The 16,391-nt window shown below is 34.9% G+C and overlaps 1 protein-coding gene across 4 annotated transcripts in view; it reads left to right on the top strand.

The window, feature by feature from the left end:
- Window positions 1–16,391, top strand: part of CLCN3 (chloride voltage-gated channel 3) — a 93,297-nt gene that overhangs the window by 30,615 nt on the left and 46,291 nt on the right. The window contains exon 1 of one of the 4 annotated variants that reach the window (XM_080796767.1): window positions 6,593–6,805. The exons of 2 other annotated variants lie outside the window; for them this stretch is intronic. In XM_080796767.1, coding sequence (XP_080652893.1) covers window positions 6,727–6,805 — 79 coding nt within the window. In that variant the 5' untranslated portion in view covers window positions 6,593–6,726. Of the gene's footprint in view, window positions 1–6,592; window positions 6,806–16,391 lie in introns of those variants that run through there. One more of the 4 variants, XM_080796765.1, reaches the window with a different exon arrangement.

Genomic DNA, 16,391 nt, shown 5'->3' with positions numbered 1-16,391 from the left:
TAAAAATAATTTCTAACTTCCATAATGATACCTGTTTTGACGTACAGATATCCAAATGTGAGGAATTTGTGTCAAGTTGATTTAAAATAATTAAAAATAATTTAAAAATAATTTCCAAAACATGAGGAATTTCTGGTTGTTTCAGGTTGACTTAGAACATTATTGCATTGTTGCCAAAGAATATACATTGTGTAATATTAATATATTGAAATTTTTTGAGACTTGCACCGTGGCCAGGGGAAAAGCCTTTTTTTTTTTTTTTCTCAGTGTTCAACCTGTGCTGTAGAAGAGTATGTGTTGTGAAGCTTTTGGTTAATGTTTTTCTCTATGTTCATCATGTTAAGTTTGTTACTCTCCTGTTGAAATCTCTAGTTTTCCTACTGGTTTTTCTCTCTGTTTGTTTCTATCAGGTGATAGTGATATATTAAAAATTTTCACTGTGTTTATAGACATCTACTGCCACTTCTTGTCGTTCTGTAAATTTTTGCTTATACTTTGATTTCATATTATTAGGTCATCTCTTTCTGGTGAATTGAACCACCTTTTACTTTGAAGTGATTCTTTTTATTTCCAATTATCCTGTTTTCTTTAAAATGCCCTTTGATATCAGTATGGATCCCCAATTTTCTTTGGATTAAGGATTGCATGCTCTTTTTTAAATCCTTTTTCCTCTCAGCATTTCTGCATTGATATGTTTTAGCTGATATTCTCATAATTACATAGTTGGCTTTTAAAAATTCAGTGAGATAGTGTTTATCTTTTAAATGGAATATTTTGGGGCACCTGGGTGGCCCAGTGGGTTAAGCCTCTGCCTTCAGGTCAGGTCATGATCTCAGTCAGGGTCCTGGGATGGAGCCCTGTGTCGGGCTCTCTGCTCAGCGGGGAGCCTGCTTCCCTCCTCTCTCTGCCTGCCTCTCTGCCTATTTGTGATCTCTCTCTCTGTCAAATAAATAAAGTCTTTAAAAGATAAAAAAATGCTTTAAATGGAATATTTTAGTGTATTTACATTAATGTAAATATTGTTAAATTTGCATTTCAATACTTCTAAAACTTAGAACTCTTAAAGTTGTATTTTACTCAGTCTTTGTATCAGTTTGTGTATATGCATGAGGATATTTGACAAATTTCTTTTTTATAAGATTTACTTATTTTAGAGGGGGAGAGATAAAATGTGAATGGGGGAGGGGGAGATGGAAAGAGAATATCAAGCAGACTCTGTGCTGACTGTGGAGCCCGACATGGGACTTGATCCCCCACACTGAGGTCAGGATCTGTCAGGATCTAAGCTGAAACCAAGAGTCGGATTCTTAATCGACTCTGCTACCCAGGTAGCCCTTGACAAATTTCTTGCAAAGGAATTGCTTAGACATTAAAAATATTGGCCATTTTGGTTCTCTCTCTCTCTCTCTTTTTTTTTTTTTGTATTTTTTGTTCCTGATTTTGAAAAATGATCATTTGGTATTTATGAAAGAAACTTTTCTTCATGTCTTTAATCTTAAGATACATTATTTGGGCAACCAGACAGCCATGTTGAGAACTAAAACATTTTATGTTTGTGAGATATGAATATTGCAAAAGCATTCTGTGTTTTTTTCAATTTATTTTCTGGCTTGTCATTTCTGAAGAATTTCCATGTCCTTTCTTTCCTGCAGTAACTTTGCAGCTAACTGTGTAGCTTGAATTGATTTTCTTGAAAGCTTTGCTACCTCTTTTTTTTCTCTGGTGCTTTTGCTCAGGGAGGAGAATTGACAACACAAGTTAAAGTTTAATGTTATATAGTGTGTCAAATACAAATGTAAAGCAGCTATACTTAATGGAATGTAAACTACAGTTAATCTGATACTTCTAGTAGTAATATATTCAGTTTGAGGAGTAAAGGATGTAATTTTTTATTAATGTTTATCTCATAAAAGTGATTTTATTTATAAGCATTTCTTTAAAAAGTATCTTATAGAAATTTAGAACATATACAAAGGTACAGGGAAGAGATTATGTATCTTTTTGTTCTCAACACTAATTATCAATTTATGGCTAATTTTGTTTTATCTCTACTTTCTATTATTTTGAAATACATCAAGCATCATATCATTTTATTTTAATATTTTATTTATTATTTATTTGACAGAGAGAGAGATCACAAGCAGGCAGAGAGGCAGGTAGAGGGAGAGGGAGAAGCAGGCTCCCTGTTGAGCAGAGAGCCCGACTCGGGGCCGATCCCAGGAACCTGAGATCATGACCCGAGCCGAAGGCAGAGGCTTAACCCGCTGATCCACCCAGGCGCCCCTGAAGCATCATAATATTTTAGATAGATAGATGTTATACTCTGAGAGTCTCACATTAATCAAACTGTAGTCAGGCTCATCTGGATTCTTTTCCGAACTGGGTCTCAGCTTTGGTCTGTTTTTATGTTGCTTCATTTTGGCAATAATCTTGGCCAAGTTGGTTTAGCCAGAATTCTGTACTCTTAATACCCTTGGGCTAGCCCCCACCATCCTCCCAGTGATGTCCTACCACCCTGGGCTGCCTTCAGCAAGAACTCTGTTAGATCTGTTTATCCAGAATCCCCTTTACTCCCAAATGTTTCCTCTTAGTAATTTTCCATCCACCGAACACCCCAAGCCCCTTCTTCTTGGCTCTAAATTCCCACTGTTTCTTGTTGTATTGGAAATTGAGCCATATTCTGTGTATTGAAATCTCTTTTCCCCTTTTGCGGTAGTCTTAAATAAAATCTGTTTTTACTCTTTTTAGCTCTTGTACAGTTATATATTTCATTATGTATCTCTAAAACATAAGAATTCTTTTAAAGGCTATTATCGCTTCTCGGTCTTTTGGCTAAGATCAAGTGTAAAGGCTATTATCACATCTAAAATATATCATTGATTAAAATCACATATCTTGTTTATTTTATGTTTCTCCAGTTGTTTCATAAAAAATTGTTCTTTGAGATTGATATAACTTTAAGATCTTTTGTTTTGCTTAGTTTTAATCCTATAGGTTTCCTCCCTTCCCTCTTTTTTCTTATTATGTATTTGTTGAAGAAATTGTCATTTGTTTCCAAGTTTGGGTTTTTCTGATTATGTTCCTGAGCAGTCATTTAACATGTTTCTCTGTTTCCTGTACTTCCTGTAAACTTGTAGTTAGATCTAAGGGTAAAAAACCTTTTTTCTCTAAAGATTTTATTTTTATTTGAGAGAGCATGAGAGAGGGAGACAGCACAGAGGGAGAGGGAGAAGCAGACTCCCCGCTGAGCACAGAGGCCCACATGGGGCTCAAGGCAGGCTAGGATCCCAGGACCCTGAGACTGTGACTTGAGTCAAAGGCAGACACTTAACTGACTGAGCCATCCAGGTGCCCCCATTTTTTTTTTTTTTTTGGTACTTTTAATGTTGTAGATTCTTGGATCATGTGTATTAGAAGGGACTTAAAGATTGAACATTGTAATATTGTAGTTATATTTGTATGGTTAGAATACCATAGTCATCTATTCTACCTCCCTGATTTACACATATCAGAGAGGTTGTGGTTTATCTGGAATCCCACATCAAGTTGAGGTTAGAATGGAGGGTGCATTTGGAAGTAGAAGTATCTTCCCCTTCTGAATTTTTAAGTCCTTTTTTATGTTGCTGCTTTAATGTTTTTGTTCTTCAGATATTCCGTTCAGAGTATTATCCCCCTACAAATCCCCTAGCTGTGCCTGTGAATTCTTAAATTTGTCTTTTGTTCTCTTTCCACTTGATCCCCACGCTGACTATAGTTCAGTTTGTTAATCTGATAATACCTAATCTGTGTCAAAGTCCTCTTTTGCCACACCTTCCAATCTACCTTGTCCTTTTCTAAAGCCCTTTAGCCTGAGTAATAATCCTTTGCTTTAAGCAAAAATACAGCCATGGACCATAGGCATGAGAGATTTGTTTACCTTTTTTTTTTTTTTTTTAAGATTTTATTTATTTGGGGTGCCTGGGTGGCTCAGTCATTTGGGCATCTCTAGGCTCCGCGGTCGTGATCATGGGATCAAGCCCCGCATCAGGCTCCCTGCTCAGGGGGAGGCCTGCTTCTCCCTCTCCCACTCTCCCTGCTTATGTTCCCTCTCTCACTGTGTCTTTCTCTGCCAGATAAATAAAATCTTTAAAAAAAATTAAGATTTTATTTATTTATCAGACAGTGAGAGAGAGAGAGCGCGCGCGCGCATAATCAGGGGGAGTGGCAGGCAGAGAGAGGGAGAAGCAGGCTCCTTGGCGAGCAGGGGAAGCCCGTCATGGGACTTGATCCTGAGACTCTGAGATCGTAACCTGAGCCGAAGGCAGTGGCTTAACCAGCTGAGCCACCCCAGTGCCCTGCCTTTTTTTTTTTTTTTTAAGATTTTATTTAATTTTTTTCAGAGAGAGAGAGAGCACAAGCAGGGGGAGTGGCAGGCAGAGCAGGCAGAGGGAGAAGCAGGCTCCCCGCTGAGCAAGGAGCCCCATGTGGGACTCCATCCTAGCATCATGACCTGAACAGAAGGCAGCAGCTTAACCAACTGAGCCACCCAGGTGTCCCAAGATTTGTTTACTTTTGAAAATTTTTTTTAACTTTTAGATTTATTATTATAAAAGTAGCATAATTATTAAAAATTTCAATAGTAATATATTTGCTTAAAAATTAAAACAGTGTGGAACCACATAAAGTAAAAACCAAATGTACCATGATCCTCCTCACTTCTACCTGTTTCCTTCCTCAGTGATAAGGATTATTAAGTTTGGTGTGCCTCATTCTAGATTTTATACAAATATAATTTATATATTATATATTCTCATACACATATACAAAGGTTTTGTTCTTTAAAAATAATTCAAAATTTTGTGCTTATGTTACAAAAGTTACTTATGTAACATGGTCAGTATATTTTATAGGGAAGGTATTCTTCCTCCTCTAGTTAATGCTAGCTAGCTTTAATTTTCATTTTTCCTTTAAGACTGAGTTGTAAATCAGGAAAAACAAGTTAAGAGAGGAAATACCAGGAAAACTTACAGATAGATTTTCATATTACATAAAGATGTGGAGCAATGAATGCTATATAGCATGTATTTTTTAGAAGTCTTATAATAGTAGAATTATACCAAAGGACCAGAAAGGAAGACATTTATATTTAGTTAATTTGGTGAAGTTAGCTCATTGTCAGAATTTTACGTATTAAAAAAAAATCAAAATTTGGAAAATACAGAAAACAGGAAAAAAAAAACCCCATCCATAGTCTTACAGTAAATGTCAATAGACAAAATCAGAATTAGATAGAATATTCCTATTGTAATATTTTATCTAGCCTATATTTCTTTCCTAGAATCCTTTTTCGCAAATCTCGGGTGAGATTTTATAAGAACGGCTAGCTTTCTCTGAGGTTCAAACTTTTTGAAATATAAAACTTTATTTAACCTAATTTTAAAAAGAATCCCAAATAACAAATTGAATTACTCTCTTTTTACTGCCCCCTGAGTGCTTTATTTCCTTCCCCTCCCCAGTTCTCACACAAATGCTTTGGCATGGAGTGGACCTTAAAGTTTGGCTCATGCAATACTTAGGAAAACAAATTTTACAGAGACTCTTAGTCCTATGGAATTGCTTCTAACCAGTAACACATCTTAATTTAGTGACACTGCAGCAACATAGCTATTTCAGGAGAATCTAGCCTAGAGGAATCACCTCAGAGGAACTGTAAAAATGTGAACACAAATGAACATCAGCTTTTTTTTTTCTCCCCAGAATGATGGATTGAAGCAAAAAGTTACTTCATTTCTGAATTTCATAAAAATGTAAGAGTCAGTTGGAGTATACTTTGAGACATATTTTACTAAAAGCCTTTTCTTGAAGCATAAAATCTTTGTGAGGTAGGAAAAGTAGGAATATAGAAGAGAGAAAACTCTCCTACCCAGTAAATCATTTTGCATTGTTTCACAAATAACAGCTAAGTTACTGGGTATATTGGTAAGTTTTCTTCTCAAAAACAAGCATGTCTTACTAGCTAGTTCCTTAAAGGAAGGAAACAAGAGGCTGCTAGAGGGGATTAGGGAGATAAAACACTATTCAACTGTTAAATTACTAAATTTTTTTAATCCACAGAAGTCTGTAGTACATTTCAGAATTAAGAATAAACTTAAAAAAAATAGACTTTTAAAACCAAGTCTCGAAGCCTTTGGTATGTATGTAAAAATTAGCACATTTTTATTATAAAAACATACAACCTTACCAGTATGTTCCTCCCATTTTTTTACATCAGAAATGAAAAGGGGCATTGTCTACATCCAGTATTTCTTTTTCACATCTCTGTATTAAATACTTTGTGTCCCTTATATTTATCTTAAAATGGAAAAGAAAGAATGTTTTTATTGTTTTGCTGTAGTTGCCATTGATGTTATAGAAGCTGTATTAAAATTCTCAAACCAGTTTTGTCTGTTTTACTTGGAGCTTAGTCATCATCATACGTAGCAGGACCTGATTAAGAAGGCTGTTCCGCCTCTAAGCCTTGCTAGATTGTAGCCACTAGCAACCAGGCTGCAATAATTTCCCTTTGATGACATCATCCACTGTGGAAGAACCCAGTTGCTTCAGCGAGTTGAACTACATACAGTTCTAACCCTCATCAAATATGGCATCTCCCTTGCCGGCTGCTGCAGGGGTGGAAGAAATGCCAGTGTTTTTTTAAGCTAGCGAGCTTTTCTTTTCTTTTTCTTCTTCTTTTTAAAAATTCTAATCATGGATGCTTCTTCCGATCCCTATTTGCCTTATGACGGGGGAGGAGACTGTATTCCCTTGAGGGAATTACATAAAAGAGGTAATACCATCCCCTTGCTGTGAATCCTCTGTTGGTATGTTTTGCATGTGGCTGGGCGGTTCTCTAGTTTAAACAGGTTCTGGATTGTCCTTTAAATATTGCAGTATGTTGTTTAGTTGCCCTGGAATGTTAGTAAGGGGCAAATGGAGTTTTTTGAATGGCTCTATAGTCGTCCCTGATTGTTTTCTCTGTGCAGATTAGTACTGCTTCAGATCACATCGGACTCAGACTCGGACTCTGACTCCATCTTCTATGTGAAAATCCTCTTTCTGTTTAACTGCGAAAATGAATTAATCCGCTTTTATAGGTAACTAGAATCATGTTAGCACCTAAAAAGTAATGTTTTTCTTCCTTGGAAAACTTACGTGTTTCCTTTAATTTACACAGAGAAATCATGTGTCTGTGCACCTGTGTGTTTCAGCTGCTGCCAGTTACCATGTAGCCACCACCAAGTAAATTTATAGTAAAAGCTCTGCCCTCATTTTAAAATACTTTACAATGGCAATAAAGGCGAACAATTTTATATTAATACTTTTCATTTAATATGTATTTCAGCTGATTAACATTAATTACATTGTTTCCTACAGGTATTTCATAAAAATTGATGATTAAAAACAATAAGGGTGATTTTTACACACCAGAAAAAATAATAGTAGTTTGTAAAAGCCGGAAAAGCACCCAGCATTCATGTAAATCTTTTGGAAGGTGCTGCCTGGGTATTCATATAACTGATTTGTGTTAATAAAATTGCCCTTTTAAAATTTTTCTTAAACTAATCTAAAAATAGACTGGCTGGTAATTGTTCTAGAAAAAAAATTGAACCTTAAGGAAAATCTCTTAGCTTGATGATTTCTTTTATGAGCCACATTAATTTGAATTACTGCATGATATTATAAACTCATTTTATGGTTTAACCCATATTTATTTAACTCATTATTTATGAAGCAAATAAGGAAGTCATGATTTTCCTGAGCATATTTAGCCTGCTATTTAAAATATAGTTTGTACTCTGATAATACCTTTTTTTTTTTCGTTTTTAGTATTAAGTTCCATTAGGATTAGAAAATGTTAAGGTATTCAGCAAATATTTATTGATTACATTGTGTCTCCTAGGCACTATTTTAGGCTCTGAACAGTTGTAACATTGAAAATCCTGTAGTATTCTGTTGTTCGTGAAAGCTTCTTACTTTTCAGATTTTGATGAAAAACTATATGAAGATCATTTAACATATAGTGTACTTCTCCTACAGAGTTGCTGTTGGTAAAATTTCTCTAAGTATGTATTACACTTTTAAACATTTGGGAAATATCTAAAAGCATAGAGAAGAGAATACATTTCTCATAATCTTACCACCTAGCGGTTTTTTTGTTTGTTTTTTAATTTTTCAGTTCTTAATATGTTCATAAACTCCCCTTTTTCCTATGTTTTCATCATTCCTTTTCTGGTAAGGATTTCTTTAAACAGGAAGCAATGTGAATGAATGGTAACAGTTCAAATGTCACAGTATTTGCTAATCAGTAATTAAACTGTAAAACAAGACAAACTGTGTTTTCTCTCAGCTATTACAACATGTTTGTTGATGGTGATAAACCAGAAAACCTGGGCTTGGGAAATTTAAATTCCCAGTGTTAAGCTTGACATTCTTTGACTGAACTTACTATGGACTCATCTCTATATGAGATATGCAAATAATAAGAAATAAGCCAAAATTTGTGTGAGAGTGAGGCGTGGTTATTGATTGATTATTACTAAAACATAAGCTTTTTGTATCTCTTATATTTTCATAAATAGTCTTTTAGGAATCTTGCTTAAGGTCTAAATTAGGCATGTTCTTGGCAGCCCAAATAGGTTCCTTATTCCTTGATGAGACTTACTATAATATAAACCAATTTTTTTGAAAATAACATTTTGTCTTTGTAGTGCAGATCTGTCAGTTATTAGGCTCGCTTGACTGTACTGTGGTATCCTGATATCTACGGATAAGAGGTTATTTGTTTTCCATAATTTATGACCTGTTGTAGCCATGGGTCAACACAAAGGAACTGGAGATGTAGAAACAAGCAGCTAGCATAAATCAAGAAAACTGAATCAGCTTGCTTATGAGGACAAAATTACAATGACTAGAAATATCTCTTTAGGCTGATGGAGAATGAAGAGGCAGCTAATCAAAATGTAAAATTTTAAAGGATATCAATAAAGTAAACACGAATCTGTTACTGAATCTCTCAGTGCTAGAGTTAGGGTCTACCTTTGTGGAGTGAATAAAATTCAGTTCTATTTTTCAAGGTGAGGTGGTAAATGATGAAGCTTCCTACTTAAGTTTCTGTCTGATAATGTATAGACTGGAAATTAAGCAAATTAAACATAGAATTAATATGTTGTTGATAGATTAGAAATTCAGATGGCATCTTAAAAATAGCCATTTTTGAGATAAATTTCCTATACAGAAACTATGAAGTTTTCTCATACAATGTCTCTTCCATTTTTTTCTTCCATTTTTATAAGGAAAAAAAATTAAAAACTTTGTTCATTTGGATTATTAATTTTAATACTTGGACTGTTTCTTAATTTGTTCATGAAATCGAAGTAATTTGGAGAGTTGAATTCTTTTCTTCTATCAGGCCTTTTTTTGGGATTTCTTTTGGACTTTGAGCCTCCTTTTACTCCATGAGAGAATCTTTAAAAATTATTTGAATATTAAATGTTTCATTCAAGTATTTATTGAGTTCTGTTAGGTGCTGTGGAGAATGATGGTGGTAGTAACTGTAATATTAGTAATAGCTAATACTTAGTTTGGAATTTACTGTTTGCCAGATACTTTTGTAAGTGCTTTAGGTATATTCATTCATGTGTACAAATCATTTAATTCCTCTCATAGTCTTGTGACTTAGGTACTGTTAGAATCCCCATTTTCCTATTGACAAAACTGAGGTAAAGAAATCATAAAGAGTAGTCAGGATTCAATCCAAATGATATGGTTTATACTCCAATTATGGGGAAATACTTCTTCTTACTAGGTATATCCCTGTAATTCTTGACATTTGAAGCTTGGCAGGGGCACAAGAAAGCTTCCCAAGTTTAAAAACAAAAAAAGCCAAAGCCCATGGAAATTAATCAATTTCTAGTGAATGGTGTAGAATGCATGATCTGTGGGATTTTAGGGGAGGAAGAGATCAGTCTCCTTTTGACAGGTGCTATCATAGTAGTCCCAAGTGCTCAAGTACACAAGGGAATATGATAGGACATTCCTGGTAGAGAGGATAGAATGAATAAATGCTCTGATGGGAGTAAATGCATAGTTATGTTGTTTCCTGATTAGTTTTTATCAGCAGGTCAGTTAAGGGAGGCAGTATAGGTAGGCAGAAAAGTGCTGGATCCTAGAGGACCTTGAATGCCAGACAAATGATGGTCTTAAAGCACAAACCGTGGGGACTTCTATTGAAATAAATGTTTGGGGTCTTAATAATTTTCTCCCTGAAGTCATTTCGTGATATTCATTAGCTCAGAAATGTATTTGAGTAAAGCTTTTTTGTTACTGTTATAATAGGTGAGTTTTTCATTTTTATTTCCTCCAAAATATAATTAGTTAGCATTTTCTGGCACATTATTTTGGAAATCCAGGTGTTAGGTGATATTTTTACTGCCAAAGGGTCATTCTCTAGGCTCTTTGTAAAATGGTTTTAGGATCCAGGTCCTTACTGTACTTCATTACCTCTTTAAGCCAACTAGAAAATTAATTCTCTTCTTACAAATTTATTCATCTAAGTGTCTGTAAAATTAAAAGAACAAATAATCTTTATTTGATGTCAGAAACTCTTTGTAGTCTAAAACAATAGTATAAAAACAAAGCCTGTATGTAAATTTATTTTGCTCATAGTATCTGGATTTAAAACCTTCAATAAAATCTGGTTCATATTACATTACTATCTCTAGCTCTATTTTCTAAAAATAACTGACATTTTACTATGATTAATTTTATATCTCACTGCTTGTTAAGTCAGAAATGCTTTTTGTATCAAGATTTCAAAATGTGAGCAGATCTCCTGCCATGCAGAGTAGTTTTGTAATTTTGGCTATTTTCCTGGCATTGAGGTCTCTGCTTTGTGTCTACACAAAGCCACAGGAGACTGGTGGCTTAAGTTATATTTTAAAGTTTGGTCTTGTTTTAAAATAAACATATGTTTAATTTGTAATTTTTTGGAGTCCATTACAACCTTAATTAAATAAAAAAGATTTTGTTTCTGTCCTTTATTTCCCTTGCCACTTAAGAAAGCCAATTTTATAAGTCTTTTATTCATGTAATACACAGATTATCTTACATTCAGAGATAATAAATGAACATGGAATTTGTTTCCAATTATACAGGTGTCTTACTACCCACTTTATCATCTCTGCCTAAGGATGTAGGCTTTTTATTTTGGGGTGGCAATGGAACAGAGAAGAAAACAGTGAATTGAGTAATGGACTCAGCATTGCTACTGACTGGTGTGTATCTTTGGTGAACTTCTTTGGAATTTGGTTTTAATGACCAAGTCTTTACAGCTTAAATCCTAGTTAAATATGACTGCGGGTGGCAGAACAAGTTTCAAGAGCATATACTTTATTCATTTATCCAGTGGACATTTGATTGACAACCTACTAAGCACTTAGCACTGTGCTTGCCATTACCTTTTTAATCTTTCATTTGGGAGTCTGCTAACATTCTGGAACTTCCACTATCAACTTACATTTACTTTATCCTCCCTCAAGAGAATGACCATTTCTTATCACTAAGGTCACAGAGGCAAGGAAAAAAAACAACGGGGACTAGACTTCCTGTTCTTAATATACGGAAGAAACTGGGTAGTCAGAATGTGTAGAATTTTGGATTTCTGCCTGTCTTTCTTCATAATTTAAAAAAAAGTGTATATATTGTGTGTGTGTGTTTGTGTGTGTAATAGGACAATAGTCTGCATTATGACTTTTTTTTTTTAAGATTTTTATTTATTTATTTGACAGAGAGAGACACAATGAGAGAGGGAACAGAAGTAGAGGGAGTGGGAGAGGGAGAAGCAGGCTTCCTGCCGAGCAGGAAGCCCGATGTGGGGCTCAATGCGGGGCTCCATCCCAGGACCCTGGGATCATGACCTGAGCCGAAGGCAGATGCTTAATGACTGAGCCACCCAGGCGCCCTTGCATTATGACTTTAAATGCCAGGGATCACATCTCCCACATCTTTTGAGATGGACTCTAGACATAATAAGTTCTAGTCTTAGTAAATAAATGTATACCTACTTTTTCATCCCAGCCTATTATTTGGCTATTCCCCTTGGAGTAAAGACTTTGGTTGCTGAACACATGTGACTATGAAATTCACTAATAAGCTTAGTTTAAGATATAGCAGGTACTTTTTTTTTTCAGTTCAGTTTAACAAATATTTAATAACTATAAAGTTTTTTGTGGAAAAGCAGATAATTTTATTAATGTCTATTTTTTAGTTCAGTGTTTGTTAAGTTGCAGATTTTGACATGTTGGTCATGAATCAACTGGGTTGTGACTAGTATCAAAAAAAGAGAAAGGAAAAAAATACGACTGTATTTGCCAAAAAGTAAGTATGCTAAGCATTGGTTTCACTTAGGTACATATCTGTATACTTTTCTCATTATGTCAGTGAGAAATGTTTCTTGCTATGGGCCACAGTCACAAAAGTTTGAAAAACAGTTTCTAAGTACACACCTGGAGGGGCAGTTAGCTCTCCCTGGGATAAGGTAGGCTTCTTATGGCCCACAGAACGACCTGACAATGAGAGTGTGGTGTGTTATTTTCATAGACCCCTGTTAAAACATAGGGACATGAGTGCTGGTAACAAAGCAGTGCCCACTACTATTGTTGAAACAGTTTTTCAACGTAGCATTTTAAATAATATAGGACAAGTGCTCTGGAACCAAAGGCAAAGAAGGATGATAACGGTGAAGGGTAGGATTGCATTAATCGTCTGAAAGCTAAGTGCACGTGCACAAGTGTTTGGGAGAAGACATTAACCTAAGGGTTTTTAACTTACTAGGGGAGAAGAGTGTCCACATATCTTATAGTATACATAGGCAGGCAAACTAACTATGAAATTATTTTTTAGTCAGTATTCTGTAGTGGTAAGAAATGCCTTTGGAATGAAACTGATTGAAGTTGAATTTCTGTTAACTACTTTGTAGATACATAACCTTAACTCTCTGTGGTTTGTTTTTCTGATGTATGAAATGGAGTAATTCTTATTTCATGGGTTTGTTGTGAAAATTCAATGAGCTAACATATGTAAAGTGCCAAGAACAATATCCGGTGGGCCAAGTGCCAAGAACAATGTAGATATTGTTTTATTGTTGTTTGATACCAGATAACTGTGTCTGGCTTCTAGGTATGAAAGATTTTTTTTAATTCTGATGTAGTCTAGTGTTATCTGTTACCTCTTTTGTCACTTGTGCTTTGGTGTTTTATTTGCAAAACCACTGCCTAACCCAAGGTCATAAGCATTTACTCTGTTTTAAGAGTTTTATAGTTTTAGTTAGCCCTTACGTTTATATCTATGATCCATTTTGAGTTAATTTTTATGTTAGCATGAGGTACAGGTCCAGCTTTATTCTTTTGCATGTGGATAGCCAATTGTACCAGCATCATTTATTGAAAAGACCAACTCTTTTTTTTTTGTTTAGATTACTGATACTAGTAAATGAATTTTTGTTTACATAGGTATGTATGAATTTTTTGTACATAACTGTTTATAGAAGCATTTTTCATAATAGCCAAAAGGAGGAAACAATCTAAATGTCCATCAGTGGATGAATGGATAAATAAAATGCAGAATATTCAGAAGTGTAATATTCACTCATAACAAGTAATAAAGTACTGATACATGCTGCAACATGCATGGACCTTGAAAACATTATGCTAAGTAAAAGAACCCCAATGCAAAAAACTGTGATCCCATTTATATAAAATGGCAAATAGGCAAATCCATATAGGCAGAAAGTGGATTAGTAGTTGCTAGGGAATGGGGGGGTGGTAGAAGAGATAAAAAGTTTTGCATCTGGGGAAAAAATAAGACAGAGTTCTCTTATCAATAAATTTATTTTTGCGGGACACCTTGGTGGCTCAGTTGTTTTAGTGTCTGCCTTCGGTTTAGGTCATGATCCCAGGGTCCTGGGATCAAGTCCTGCATTGGGCTTCCTGCTCAGCTGGGAGTCTATTTCTCCCTCTCCCTCTTCCTGCTTCTCTCCCTGCTTGTGCAGAGGAAATGAAATCTTCAAAAATAAATAAATAAATAAATAAATAAATAAGAAATATACAGGAGAAATAAAATATTCAAAAAATAAAAAAAAATAGTTTTATTTTTGCAAGAAAACTGCAACTCAGTTAACAGCTCATTGATTGGATAATTTTTCCTGCCTACTGAACTGTTTTAGTGTTGGTGATACTTGAACTATGGAAATATTGTTGATGATATTTGAATCACAAAGTGTCCATTTCATAGAAAGATTGGTTGTTGACCGTAGATTTTAGAAATGTGTCTCTATGTCCATACAAGCTGGCCGTAATTAGTTAAATTATTTACTGAAAAAACTATAGGATTTTAGATTAATATACATTTGTAGAAGAGCTCATTGTTCAAATTTGTAAGACATTTTCCTCCCCCTTCTTTGTCATTTTGTCAGTCTTCTGGGTTAAGAATGATGCCATATGAATAATATAATGCAGCCTGGTAAAGTTTTGAATACTAGGATATTTGAGTAGAAACAGTAACTCGTGTGTGTTGATTTCCTGTTTATCAGACTTAGTATTAGATATTTTACATGATTTATTTCCAGTTTACATATCATACTCTAAAAGTGGGTGAAAAAACCCAGTCACCTCCAAGAGGTTAGTAAGTAACTTGTGCAGGGTATAGTTACATAGCTAATAGGTGGCAGAGCTGGAATATTACTTTGCTCCAAGGGCATTAAGGTAATGGAATTTCTCTACTAGGTCACTCTGCAAAGAAGGCAGTCTTTTTTCTAGTCTCCCCACCATTCCTCTAGCCATTACATAGTGGAAGGGTATTGGCATCTGGTAGTCAGACCTCCAGAAACGTTTTTCAGTTTTTTTCTTAAATTTGGGAACTAGTACTTTAATTAATTAATTTATTTATTTGGGGGTGGGGGGGGGACTGGTACCTTAGATTGTACTTTCTTACAATCCAAGTAGCAGCAACTGTCCTATCCTTTGGAAGTGAAGTCATTGAAATTAATAGACCCCCAGTGTCTTTGTATCACAGTGCTCAAGATTTACATTTCCAGGAGATAGTTTTATCAGTGTGCCTTGGATCATGTGTCTTTTTCTTAGCTGGGGAGGGGAGGACAACTTGATTGATGCTTTCACCGAGACTATATGAAATAAGGGATAGAGATTTCCTAAAAATAATTGGGTTCTGTTACAGAAAGTAAGGGAAGGGGTTTCTAGAAACAATAAGGGACCATTATACAAAGAAAAATCCTAATCTGAGGACAGCTTCTGGTTAATGTAGTTATTTTAAGTTTGGAAATATATCTGGTTATTGATATTCAATATCTGGGCACGTTTGAGGAAAAATGTTAAGAACAAGAAAGAAGTTAAAAATTTAAAAATTGGGAAAGAGGGTGACTAATTAGGCTCACATATGTTTATTGCATATACTGTTTGTAAAGCAAACTAACCTGGAGGTTTAAATTACAGTATGTCACAGCAGTTAATCTGAAGTACATTGAAAATGATGTGCATATGCACTTAATGATATGAGATAGTTTTTAGAAAGTATGCTCGGTAATGAAGAGCTTGTAAATAAGTGTGGCTAGTATGATATCATCTAGATTTTTTTGTTATAGGAAAATGTTAAAGACTGAAGCCAGTTGCCAGTTTAACTATTACAACTTCTGTTTACTCAGTTCCCTCTCCTTGCCTCCCCAGCAAACCTCATGTAGTCATGTAAGGATTGGTTCTTCATCTGTTCTTTTTTTCAATCCATGTCTTACTGCAGAAACTCAAACCTTTTTTTACTTAAAGCCTTTGAAACCTAGAAACCTATCACTTAAACTCAAAGATACTGGCTTTTAAAATTTTGCCTTTCTATTGATTTTAAAAGCCTAAATCTGAAACTCAGAAGCCAACGTAATGACTCTTGTTTTCTGTGCTCTGTTGTGTATTTCTTTTCCTTTGGCAATAATTGCCTCACTGAATTGGTAGAAGAAAAATGTGTGGAGAGGACAAGGAAGTAGTGTTGGGTAAGGAACCTTGATCAGTATTTTCAAAAGGTATTCTGGTACACCTCTACCGCTGTCTTCACAGATAAGTAAATGCAAGCTGTATGCGCCTTGAGAAATGGGAAGGCCAGGCTAACTCATGTCATTTTGTGTTAATAGAGTACAACTATAAGGACAGCGTTTACTGAGGACAAAGAAAGGCATACTCAGGGAAGTATGGCCTGACCACCTTTATTTCATGCCATAAACCTCTTTGTCTTATATAGACTTCCCTTTCAGATATCAGCTTTAGGAAAGTCGTATAATAATTTTCTAATTAACCAACCCATGAAGTATTATTTTA

This window comes from Martes martes, assembly GCF_963455335.1.
Source record: "Martes martes genome assembly, chromosome: 2".
In the NCBI taxonomy this organism is placed as follows: domain Eukaryota; kingdom Metazoa; phylum Chordata; class Mammalia; order Carnivora; family Mustelidae; genus Martes; species Martes martes.
The sequence above is the reverse complement of the archived record's forward strand: the minus strand, read 5'-3'. Positions and strand labels throughout refer to the sequence as shown.